The following is a 12,021-nucleotide window of genomic DNA, read 5'->3' on the forward strand; positions in this document are numbered from 1 at the left end:
ACAAGCTCACAGAATGGGACCGCCGAGTGGTAGGCGACACAAGCTCACAGAATGGGACCGCCGAGTGGTAGGCCACACAAGCTCACAGAATGGGACCGCCGAGTGGTAGGCCACACAAGCTCACAGAATGGGACCGCCGAGTGGTAGGCCACACAAGCTCACAGAATGGGACCGCAGAGTGGTAGGCCACACAAGCTCACAGAATGGGACCGCCGAGTGGTAGGCCACACAAGCTCACAGAATGGGACCGCAGAGTGGTAGGCCACACAAGCTCACAGAATGGGACCGCCGAGTGGTAGGCCACACAAGCTCACAGAATGGGACCGCCGAGTGGTAGGCCACACAAGCTCACAGAATGGGACCGCAGAGTGGTTGGCCACACAAGCTCACAGAATGGGACCGCAGAGTGGTATGCCACACAAGCTCACAGAATGGGACCGCCGAGTGGTAGGCCACACAAGCTCACAGAATGGGACCACTGAGTGGTAGGCCACACAAGCTCACAGAATGGGACCGCAGAGTGGTAGGCCACACTAGTTCACAGAATGAGACAACCAAGTGCTGAAGCAGGTAGCCCTTCCCATAGGAGAGTATTTATTAGACTGGTTGAAATCTGTCCTTTGGTCTATAGTCCAAATTTGGACTCTCCAGTCTAATGTCCATTGCTCATGTTTCTTGGTCCAAGCAAGTCTCTTGTTCTTATTGGTGTCCTTTTAGTAGTGGTTTCTTTGCAGCAATTTGACCATGAAGGCCTGATTCACGCATTCTTCTCTGAATAATTGATGTTGAGATGTGTCTGATACTTGAACTCTGAAGCAATTATTGCGCTGCAATTTCTGAGGCTGGTAACTAATGAACTTATCCTCTCCAGCAGAGGTAACTCTGGGTCTTCCTTTCCTGTGGCGGTCCTCATTAGAGCCAGTTTCATCATCAGCGCTTGATGTTTTTTTGCGACTGCACTTGAAGAAACTTTAAAAGTAATTAATTTTCCACATTGACTGACTTATGTCTTAAAGTAATGATGAACTGTCGTTTCTCTTTGCTTATTTGAGCTTTTCTTGCCATAATATGGACTTGGTCTTTTACCAAACAGGGTTATCTTCTGTATACCAGCCCTACCTTGTCACAACACAACTGATTAGCTCAAATGCATTAAGGAGGAAAGGAATTCCATAAATTCACTTCTAACAAGGCACATCTGTTAATTGAAATGCATTCCAGGTGACTACCTCATGAAACTGGTTGAGAGAATGCCAAGAGTGTGCAAAGCTGTCATCAAGGTGGCTACTTTGAAGAATCTCAAATAATATAAACTATTTTTAGATTTGTTTAACACTTTCTTTTGTTACAACATGATTCCAGTTATTTAATAGTTTTGATGTCTTCACTAGTATCTAGTAAAAAATAAAGAAAACCCCTTGAATGAGTTCTACAACTTTTGTCTGGAACTGTATATAAATAAATAAATGGTGTGTTTCCTGATCTTTGTTTTGTCTCTCAGATATAGGACAGACGCTTCAAAACAAACCTCCCATTGACTCTCTGTTCCATGTGGTGAATCTGTTATTCAATGCATTTCTATTGGCTAATAGCAGTAATGCAAAATTCAATGTTTCATCCAATAATTGTTTAAATATTTTTCTTTATAGCTCAAGGGGTCCTAGGACAGACACTTTAACCTTGTTTCTTGTGATTTGTTATTTCTGCCATTTATGAACGTGTTATTCAATGTGTTGCTGTGGTGTATAGTAAGTAGTACAATAATATAATAATAATAATAATATGCCATTTAGCTGACGCTTTTATCCAAAGCGACTTACAGTCATGTGTGCATACATTCTACGTATGGGTGGTCCCGGGAATCGAACCCACTACCCTGGCGTTACAAGCGCCATGCTCTACCAACTGAGCCACAGATGACACAGCGTATATATGCTTTTTTTATATACCTAAATGGGTCCTAAAATTCCAAATCCAATAGATAAATGATCCTTGGTATAGCCATCTGAAAACAATTCACTATGTCAGTTTAGAACCTCCCCACCCTGGCTTAGACTCTAGAGGGTTAATACCCTCTCAATGTTGATGCTATTATCCGGGGTTGGGGCCTGGTTCAATTCTCGAAGTACGCTGAAAGTTCAATTCCAGTTATCTTCAATGAGGAAAATGTGGAATTGTGATTTGGTTTACTTTCTGAATGAACTGGAATTAGAAATGAAATAGCCATGGCAGGTCCTAATGGCCTGGTACTCAGGGCTCTATTGTCCCTCCATCAGGTCCTAATGGCCTGGCACTCAGGGCTTTATTGTCCCTCCATCAGGTCCTAATGGCCTGGTACTCAGGGCTCTATTGTCCCTCCATCAGGTCCTAATGGCCTCGTACTCAGGGCTTTATTGTCCCTCGATCAGGTCCTAATGGCCTGGTACTCAGGGCTCTATTGTCTCTCCATCAGGTACTAATGGCCTGGTACTCAGGGCTCTATTGTCCCTCCATCAGGTCCTAATGGCCTGGTACTCAGGGCTTTATTGTCCCTCGATCAGGTCCTAATGGCCTGGTACTCAGGGCTCTATTGTCCCTCCATCAGGTCCTAATGGCCTGGTACTCAGGGCTCTATTGTCCCTCCATCAGGTCCTAATGGCCTGGTACTCAGGGCTCTATTGTCCCTCCATCAGGTCCTAATGGCCTGGTACTCAGGGCTCTATTGTCCCTCCATCAGGTCCTAATGGCCTGGTACTCAGGGCTTTCTTGTCCCTCGATCAGGTCCTAATGGCCTGGTACTCAGGGCTCTATTGTCTCTCCATCAGGTCCTAATGACCTGGTACTCCGGGCTCTATTGTCTCTCCATCAGGTCCTAATGACCTTGTACTCAGGGCTCTATTGTCTCTCCATCAGGTCCTAATGGCCTGGTACTCAGGGCTCTATTGTCTCTCCATCAGGTCCTAATGGCCTGGTACTCAGGGCTCTATTGTCTCTCCATCAGGTCCTAATGGCCTGGTACTCAGGGCTCTATTGTCTCTCCATCAGGTCCTAATGGCCTGGTACTCAGGGCTCTATTGTCTCTCCATCAGGTCCTAATGGCCTGGTACTCAGGGCTCTATTGTCTCTCCATCAGGTCCTAATGGCCTGGTACTCAGGGCTCTATTGTCTCTCCATCAGGTCCTAATGGCCTGGTACTCAGGGCTCTATTGTCCCTCCATCAGGTCCTAATGGCCTGGTACTCAGGGCTCTATTGTCTCTCTAACCACTCTGACATCAAACACTTATCTTCTTTTAAAAGGCACCTCACTGTGATAATACATTTGAAGTTCAACAGCAGGTTGAAACAGTGTTGTTGTGGATGTTTCAATGCCTAACTCAACATAATGTGATGCCAAAACGTTGGTACATAGAACAGCACGAAAAGAACAGCACTTTCTAAGGTGAATAATTCTCTCTCCTTTATTCTTTTCTCTAGCATGCAGACGGGTTGTCAACAGTTTAGTGAAATATGTTTCATTGCCTAAATATGTTACTATCGATGTTCCTGAACAGATTTCACTTTCTTTCCCAAATGAAGCAATGGGTAGCTGCAGGAAGAGGGTAGGAGAGCCCATGGCATACAGATTACTGGGTATCTGCAGGAAGAGGGTTGGAGAGCCCATGGCATACAGATTACTGGGTATCTGCAGGAAGAGGGTTGGAGAGCCCATGGCATACAGAGTACTGGGTATCTGCAGGAAGAGGGTTGGAGAGCCCATGGCATACAGAGTACTGGGTATCTGCAGGAAGAGGGTTGGAGAGCCCATGGTATACAGAGTACTGGGTATCTGCAGGAAGAGGGTAGGAGAGCCCATGGCATACAGAGTACTGGGTATCTGCAGGAAGAGGGTTGGAGAGCCCATGTTATACAGAGTACTGGGTATCTGCAGGAACAGGGTTGGAGAGTCCATGGTATACAGAGTACTGGGTATCTGCAGGAACAGGGTTGGAGAGTCCATGGTATACAGAGTACTGGGTATCTGCAGGAAGAGGGTTGGAGAGCCCATGGTATACAGAGTACTGGGTATCTGCAGGAAGAGGGTAGGAGAGCCCATGGCATACAGAGTACTGGGTATCTGCAGGAAGAGGGTTGGAGAGTCCATGGCATACAGAGTACTGGGTATCTGCAGGAACAGGGTTGGAGAGCCCATGGTATACAGAGTACTGGGTATCTGCAGGAAGAGGGTTGGAGAGTCCATGGCATACAGAGTACTGGGTATCTGCAGGAAGAGGGTTGGAGAGCCCATGGTATACAGAGTACTGGGTATCTACAGGAAGAGGGTTGGAGAGCCCATGGTATACAGATTATTGGTTGGAATATCACCTGTCGTGCAGCGAGAGCTCCTCAAACAGCGGTTGATGTGTGGAGTTAAATAAGTGTTATTTATTTCTCAGATGCTCATATTAAGCTCCTCCATTAAGACCCAAGTAGCCAACAAAACTGGACCGTTTTGCATGACAATAACCGGCTAACAAAATGCTGTTCATCGACTACAGCTCGGCATTCAACACCATAGTACCCTCCAAGCTCGTCATCAAGCTCGAGACCCTGGGTCTCGACCCCGTCCTGTGCAACTGGGTACTGGAATTCCTGACGGGCCGCCCCCAGGTGGTGAGGGTAGGCAACAACATCTCCTCCCCGCTGATCCTCAACACTGGGGCCCCACAAGGGTGTGTTCTGAGCCCTCTCCTGTACTCCCTGTTCACCCACGACTGCGTGGCCACGCACGCCTCCAATTCAATCATCAAGTTTGCGGACGACACTACAGTGGTAGGCTTGATTACCAACAACGACGAGACGGCCTACAGGGAGGAGGTGAGGGCCCTCGGAGTGTGGTGTCAGGAAAATAACCTCACACTCAACGTCAACAAAACTAAGGAGATGATTGTGGACTTCAGGAAACAGCAGAGGGAACACCTCCCTATCCACATCGATGGAACAGTAGTGGAGAGGGTAGCAAGTTTTAAGTTCCTCGGCATACACATCACAGACAAACTGAATTGGTCCACTCACACTGACAGCGTCGTGAAGAAGGCGCAGCAGCGCCTCTTCAACCTCAGGAGGCTGAAGAAATTCGGCTTGTCACCAAAAGCACTCACAAACTTCTACAGATGCACAATCGAGAGCATCCTGGCGGGCTGTATCACCGCCTGGTACGGCAACTACTCTGCCCCCAACCGTAAGGCTCTCCAGAGGGTAGTGAGGTCTGCACAACGCATCACCGGGGCAAACTACCTGCCCTCCAGGACACCTACACCACCCGATGTTACAGGAAGGCCATAAAGATCATCAAGGACAACAACCACCCGAACCACTGCCTGTTCACCCCGCTATCATCCAGAAGGCGAGGTCAGTACAGGTGCATCAAAGCTGGGACCGAGAGACTGAAAAACAGCTTCTATCTCAAGGCCATCAGACTGTTAAACAGCCACCACTAACATTGAGTGGCTGCTGCCAACACACTGACACTGACTCAACTCCAGCCACTTTAATAATGGGAATTGATGGGAAATGATGTAAATATATCACTAGCCACTTTAAACAATGCTACCTTATATAATGTTACTTACCCTACATTATTCATCTCATATGCATGCGTATATACTGTACTCTATATCATCGACTGCATCCTTATGTAATACATGTATCACTAGCCACTTTAACTATGCCACTTTGTTTACATACTCATCTCATATGTATATACTGTACTCGATACCATCTACTGTATCTTGCCTATGCTGTTCTGTACCATCACTCATTCATATATCCTTATGTACATATTCTTTATCCCCTTACACTGTGTATAAGACAGTAGTTTTGGAATTGTTAGTTAGATTACTTGTTGGTTATTACTGCATTTCGCTACACTCGCATTAACATCTGCTAACCATGTGTATGTGACAAATAAAATTTGATTTGATTTGATGACCGCCACAGCCCTAACCCTGCTTTCATCTGGTGTCCCTCAGGCTAAGTTCTGGATGCAGGTGATGGGTGACCTGCGTAACGGGGTCAAGCTGAAGAAGGTCCAGGAGAGACGGTACAGCCCTAACCCTGCTTTCATCTGGTGTCCCTCAGGCTAAGTTCTGGATGCAGGTGATGGGTGACCTGCGTAACGGGGTCAAGCTGAAGAAGGTCCAGGAGAGACGGTACAGCCCTCTACCTGTAGAGTTCCAGCTCACACCTTATGAGATGCTGATGGATGACATACGCTTCAAACGATACAAACTACGGAACGTCATGGTGAGGGACTTAAACATGAAGAATATCACCTTAAGGAAGGGGTAGATGTTCATGTTTTAGGTCAGGGATGGGCAACTCCAGTTCTCTGGGGCCTGATTGGTGGCACACTAACATGCCTGACTTCAGGCATGTTAGTGTGCCTGAGTGGTGGGAGTAGTGGTTGGCCATCTTTGTTTTAAGTTGTGGTGAGGGAGGGCCCAGTGAGGATGGGGGGAAAGCGGTGGTTGGCCGTCCTTGTTTTAAGTCGTGGTGAGGGAGGGCCCAGTGAGGATGGGGGAAAGTGGTGGTTAGCCGTCCTTGTTTTAAGTCGTGGTGGGGGAGGGCCCGGTGAGGATGGGGGGGTGGGGGCGGTGGTTGGCCATCTTTGTTTTAAGTCGTGGTGAGGGAGGGCTCGGCCCAGTGAGGATGGGGGAAAGTGGTGGTTGGCCGTCCTTGTTTTAAGTCGTGGTGGGGGAGGGCCCGGTGAGGATGGGTGATGCTGAACTCCAATAGCATCTGATGTTATTCACTAGGAAGCAAACGGGGAGGGACCTGCATGAATCTGTCCAATAAAACCTTTTTTTTGTTTTGCAAGAGGTTTTACTATGTTGTGCACTAATGAATACACCCTTGATGTATCTGAGATACCTCAGACTGCAGTGTAGATTTCTTATTTTAAATGTGGTTATTCTTTTACCCCTTTTTCTTCCCAATTTCATGATATCCAATTGTAGTTAGTCTTGTCCTATCTTTGCAACTCCCGTACGGACTCGGGAGAGGCGACGGTCGGGAGCCATACGTCCTCTGAAACATGACCCTGCCAAGCCGCACTGATTCTTGAAACACTGCTCGCTTAACCCAGAAGCCAGCCGTACCAATGTGTCGGAGGAAACACCGTACAGCTGGCGACCGAAGTGGAAATGTTGTTCAATCTGGGTGTGCAAAGTTCTTAGACAAACCCAGAAAGACTCACTGCTGTAATCGCTGCCAAAGGTGCCATAGATTTTCAAGCAGAACTAAGTAACTGTAACTCGGCCACTCAGTAACATTCAATGTTGTCTTGATAAGCGACTCCAGTGTATATTTGGCCTTGTGTTTTATGTTATTGTCCTGATGAACGGGGAATTTATCTCCCAGTGATTGTTGGAAAGTAGACTGAACCAGGTTTTCCTCTCGGATGTTGCCTGTGCTTGGCTTTATTCCGTTTCTTTTTATAAAAAAAAAACCTCTAGTCCTTGCCGATGACAAGCATACCCATAACATGATGCAGCCACCACCATGCTTGAAAGTGGATAGTGGTACTCAGTGATGTGAGGAATAGTGGTACTCAGTGATGTGATTGATTTTCCCAAAACACAACGCTTTGTATTCAGGACAGAAAGTTAATTTCTTTGCCAATTTCTTTTGCAGTTTCACTTCATTGCCTTATTGCGAACAGGATATTTTGTCCAGTATTCCTTCTTTTCACTCTGTTAAAATCAAATCAAATTTTATTAGTCACATGCACATATTTAGTAGATATTATTGCAGGAGTAGCAAAATGCTTGTGTTCCTAACTCCAACAGTGCAGTAGAATGTAAAAACGATTCACAACAAAACACACATCTAAAAGTAAAAGAATGGAATTAAGAAATAAGTATTAGATTGAGTAATGTCAGAGTTGTGTTGACTAAAATACAGTAGAATAGAATACAGTGGCCAGTGATTCCAAGTCTATGTTTATGGGGCAGAAACCTCTAAGGTGCAGGGTTGCATAACCGGGTAGAAGCCGGCTAGTGAAGGTTATTTTCCTGGCACCACTCTCCCAGGGCCCTCAACACCTCCCTGTAGGCTGTCTCGTCATTATTGGTCATCAGGCCTACTGCTGTTGTCATCTGCAAACACCGCACCCTTGTGGGGCCCCAGTGTTGAGGTTCAGCGAAGTGGAGATGTTGTTTCCTACCTTCCCCACCTGGGGGCGGCCTGTCAGGAAGTCCAGGACCCAGTTGCACAGGGTGGTGTTCAGACCCAGGGCCCTGAGCTTAATGATGAGCTTGGAGGGTACTATGGTGTTAAATGTTGAGCTATAGTCGATGAACAGCATTCTTTCATAGGTATTCCTCTTGTCCAGATGGGTTAGGGCAGTGTGCAGTGCGGTGGTGATTGCATCGTCTGTGGACCTATTGGGGCGGTAAGCAAATTGAAGTTGGTCTAGGGTGTCAGGTAGGGTGGAGGTGATATGATCCTTGACTAGTCTCAAAGAACTTCATGATGACAGAAGTGAGTGCAACGGGGCAATAGTCATTCAGATACCTTTGCTTTGTTGGGTACAGGAACAATGGTGGCCCTCTTCAAGCAAGTGGGGAAAGCAGACTGGAATAGGGAAAGATTGAATATTTCCATAAACACAACAGCCAGCTGGTCTGCACATGCTCTGTGCCGGCAGCCTTGCGAGGGATAGCACGCTTAAATGTCTTACTCATATCGGCCACGGGGAAGGAGAGCCCACGGTCCTTGGTAGCGGGCCGCGTCAGTGGCACTGCGTTATCCTCAAAGCGAGTGAAGAAGGTGTTTAGCTTGTCTGGAAACGAGGCTTCAGTGTCCGTAACGTTTCTGGTTTTCCTTTTGCAGTCTGTGATTGTCTGTAGACCCTTGCCACATATGTCGCGTGTTGTTGAATTGCAGCTCCACATTGTCTCAGTACTGATGTTTTGCCTGTTTGATTGCCTTACGGATGGAATAACTACACTGTTTGTATTCGGCCATATTCCCAGTCACCTTGCCTTGGTTAACAGTGAACAACAGTGAAGAGGCGACTCCGGGATATTCTTTGCAACTCTGCCTAGAAGGCCAGCATCCGGGAGTCGCCTCTTCACTGTTGACGTTGAGACTGGTGTTTTGCGGGTACTATTTAATGAAGCTGCCAGTTGAGGACTTGTGAGGCGTCTGTTTCTCAAACTAGACACTCTAATGTACTTGTCCTCTTGTTCAGTTGTGCACCGGGGCCTCCCACTCCTCTTTCTATTCTGGTTAGAGCCAGTTTGCACTGTTCTGTGAAGGGAGTAGTACACAGTGTTGAGGGAGATGTTCAGTTTCTTGCCAATTTATCGCATGGAATAGCCTTCATTTCTCAGAACAAGAACAGACTGATGAGTTTCAGAAGAAAGTCTTTGTTTCTGGCCATTTTGAGGCTGTAATCGAACCCGCAAATGCTGTTGCTCCAGATACTCACCTAATCTGAAGGACAGTTTTATTGCTTCTTTAATCAGGACAACAGTTTTTAGCTGTGCAAACACAATTGCAAAAGTTTTTTCTAATGATCAATTAGCCTTTTAAAATGATAAGCTTGGATTGATTAGCTAACACAACGTGCCATTGGAACACAGGAGTGATGTTTGCTGATAATGGCCCTCTGTGCATTTCCAGCTACAATGGTAATTTACAACATTAACAATGTCTACACTGTATTTCTGATCAATTTGATGTTATTTTACTGGGCAAAAAAGGTGCTTTTCTTTCAAAAACATGGACATTTCAAAGTGACCCCAAACTTTTGAATGGTAGTGTATGTGTACTCACTACCTGTGTGTGTGTGTGTGTGTGTGTGTGTGTGTGTGTGTGTGTGTGTGCTCACTACCTTTCCTGTTCCTATGGGTTGTTACTCCAGCTGAATGGAGACGTCCCTCCCAGGTTAAAGAAGAGCGCTCATGAGGTCATCCTGGACTTCATCCGCTCCAGACCACCACTCAACCCTGTGAGTACTGACCACCTCTCAACCCTGTGAGTACTGACCTGGTCTCTGACCAGACCACCTCTCAACCCTGTGAGTACTGACCTGGTCTCTGACCACGTCTCAACCCTGTGAGTACTGACCCAGTCTCTGACCAGACCACCTCTCAACCCTGTGAGTACTGACCTGGTCTCTGACCAGACCACCTCTCAACCCTGTGAGTACTGACCTGGTCTCTGACCAGACCACCTCTCAACCCTGTGAGTACTGACCTGGTCTCTGACCAGACCACCTCTCAACCCTGTGAGTACTGACCTGGTCTCTGACCACGTCTCAACCCTGTGAGTACTGACCTGGTCTCTGACCACCTCTCAACCCTGTGAGTACTGACCTGGTCTCTGACCACCTCTCAACCCTGTGAGTACTGACCTGGTCTCTGACCACCTCTCAACCCTGTGAGTACTGACCTGGTCTCTGACCACGTCTCAACCCTGTGAGTACTGACCTGGTCTCTGACCACCTCTCAACCCTGTGAGTACTGACCCAGTCTCTGACCACCTCTCAACCCTGTGAGTACTGACCTGGTCTCTGACCACGTCTCAACCCTGTGAGTACTGACCCAGTCTCTGACCACCTCTCAACCCTGTGAGTACTGACCCAGTCTCTGACCACCTCTCAACCCTGTGAGTACTGACCCAGTCTCTGACCACCTCTCAACCCTGTGAGTACTGACCTGGTCTCTGACCACGTCTCAACCCTGTGAGTACTGACCTGGTCTCTGACCACCTCTCAACCCTGTGAGTACTGACCTGGTCTCTGACCAGACCACCTCTCAACCCTGTGAGTACTGACCCAGTCTCTGACCACCTCTCAACCCTGTGAGTACTGACCCAGTCTCTGACCACCTCTCAACCCTGTGAGTACTGACCCAGTCTCTGACCACCTCTCAACCCTGTGAGTACTGACCCAGTCTCTGACCACCTCTCAACCCTGTGAGTACTGACCTGGTCTCTGACCACCTCTCAACCCTGTGAGTACTGACCTGGTCTCTGACCACCTCTCAACCCTGTAAGTACTGACCTAGTCTCTGACCACCTCTCAACCCTGTGAGTACTGACCTAGTCTCTGACCACCTCTCAACCCTGTGAGTACTGACCTGGTCTCTGACCACCTCTCAACCCTGTGAGTACTGACCTAGTCTCTGACCACCTCTCAACCCTGTGAGTACTGACCTAGTCTCTGACCACCTCTCAACCCTGTGAGTACTGACCTAGTCTCTGACCACCTCTCAACCCTGTGAGTACTGACCTAGTCTCTGACCACCTCTCAACCATTGTGAGTACTGACCTAGTCTCTGACCACCTCTCAACCCTGTGAGTACTGACCTGGTCTCTGACCACCTCTCAACCCTGTGAGTACTGACCCGGTCTCTGACCACCTCTCAACCCTGTGAGTACTGACCTAGTCTTTGACCACCTCTCAACCCTGTGAGTACTGACCCAGTCTCTGACCACCTCTCAACCCTGTAAGTACTGACCTAGTCTCTGACCACCTCTCAACCCTGTGAGTACTGACCCAGTCTCTGACCACCTCTCAACCCTGTGAGTACTGACCAAGACTCTGACCACCTCTCAACCCTGTGAGTACTGACCCAGTCTCTGACCACCTCTCAACCCTGTGAGTACTGACCCGGTCTCTGACCACCTCTCAACCCTGTGAGTACTGACCTGGTCTCTGACCACCTCTCAACCCTGTGAGTACTGACCTGGTCTCTGACCACCTCTCAACCCTGTGAGTACTGACCTAGTCTCTGACCACCTCTCAACCCTGTGAGTACTGACCCAGTCTCTGACCACCTCTCAACCCTGTGAGTACTGACCCAGTCTCTGACCACCTCTCAACCCTGTGAGTACTGACCCGGTCTCTGACCACCTCTCAACCCTGTGAGTACTGACCTAGTCTTTGACCACCTCTCAACCCTGTGAGTACTGACCCAGTCTCTGACCACCTCTCAACCCTGTAAGTACTGACCTAGTCTCTGACCACCTCTCAACCCTGTGAGTACTGACCC

At 47.9% G+C, this 12,021-nt stretch overlaps 1 protein-coding gene across 1 annotated transcript in view; it reads left to right on the forward strand.

Annotated features, from left to right (window-relative positions):
* The window catches only part of LOC118399014 (protein spire homolog 1-like), a 166,615-nt gene that overhangs the window by 65,855 nt on the left and 88,739 nt on the right, over positions 1-12,021 (forward strand). The window contains exons 6-7 of the mRNA XM_052473169.1: positions 6,098-6,262; positions 9,888-9,974. Coding sequence (XP_052329129.1) covers positions 6,098-6,262; positions 9,888-9,974 — 252 coding nt within the window. The remainder of the gene's footprint in view (positions 1-6,097; positions 6,263-9,887; positions 9,975-12,021) is intronic.

Source organism: Oncorhynchus keta, chromosome 20 (genome assembly GCF_023373465.1).
Source record: "Oncorhynchus keta strain PuntledgeMale-10-30-2019 chromosome 20, Oket_V2, whole genome shotgun sequence".
Classification (NCBI taxonomy): domain Eukaryota; kingdom Metazoa; phylum Chordata; class Actinopteri; order Salmoniformes; family Salmonidae; genus Oncorhynchus; species Oncorhynchus keta.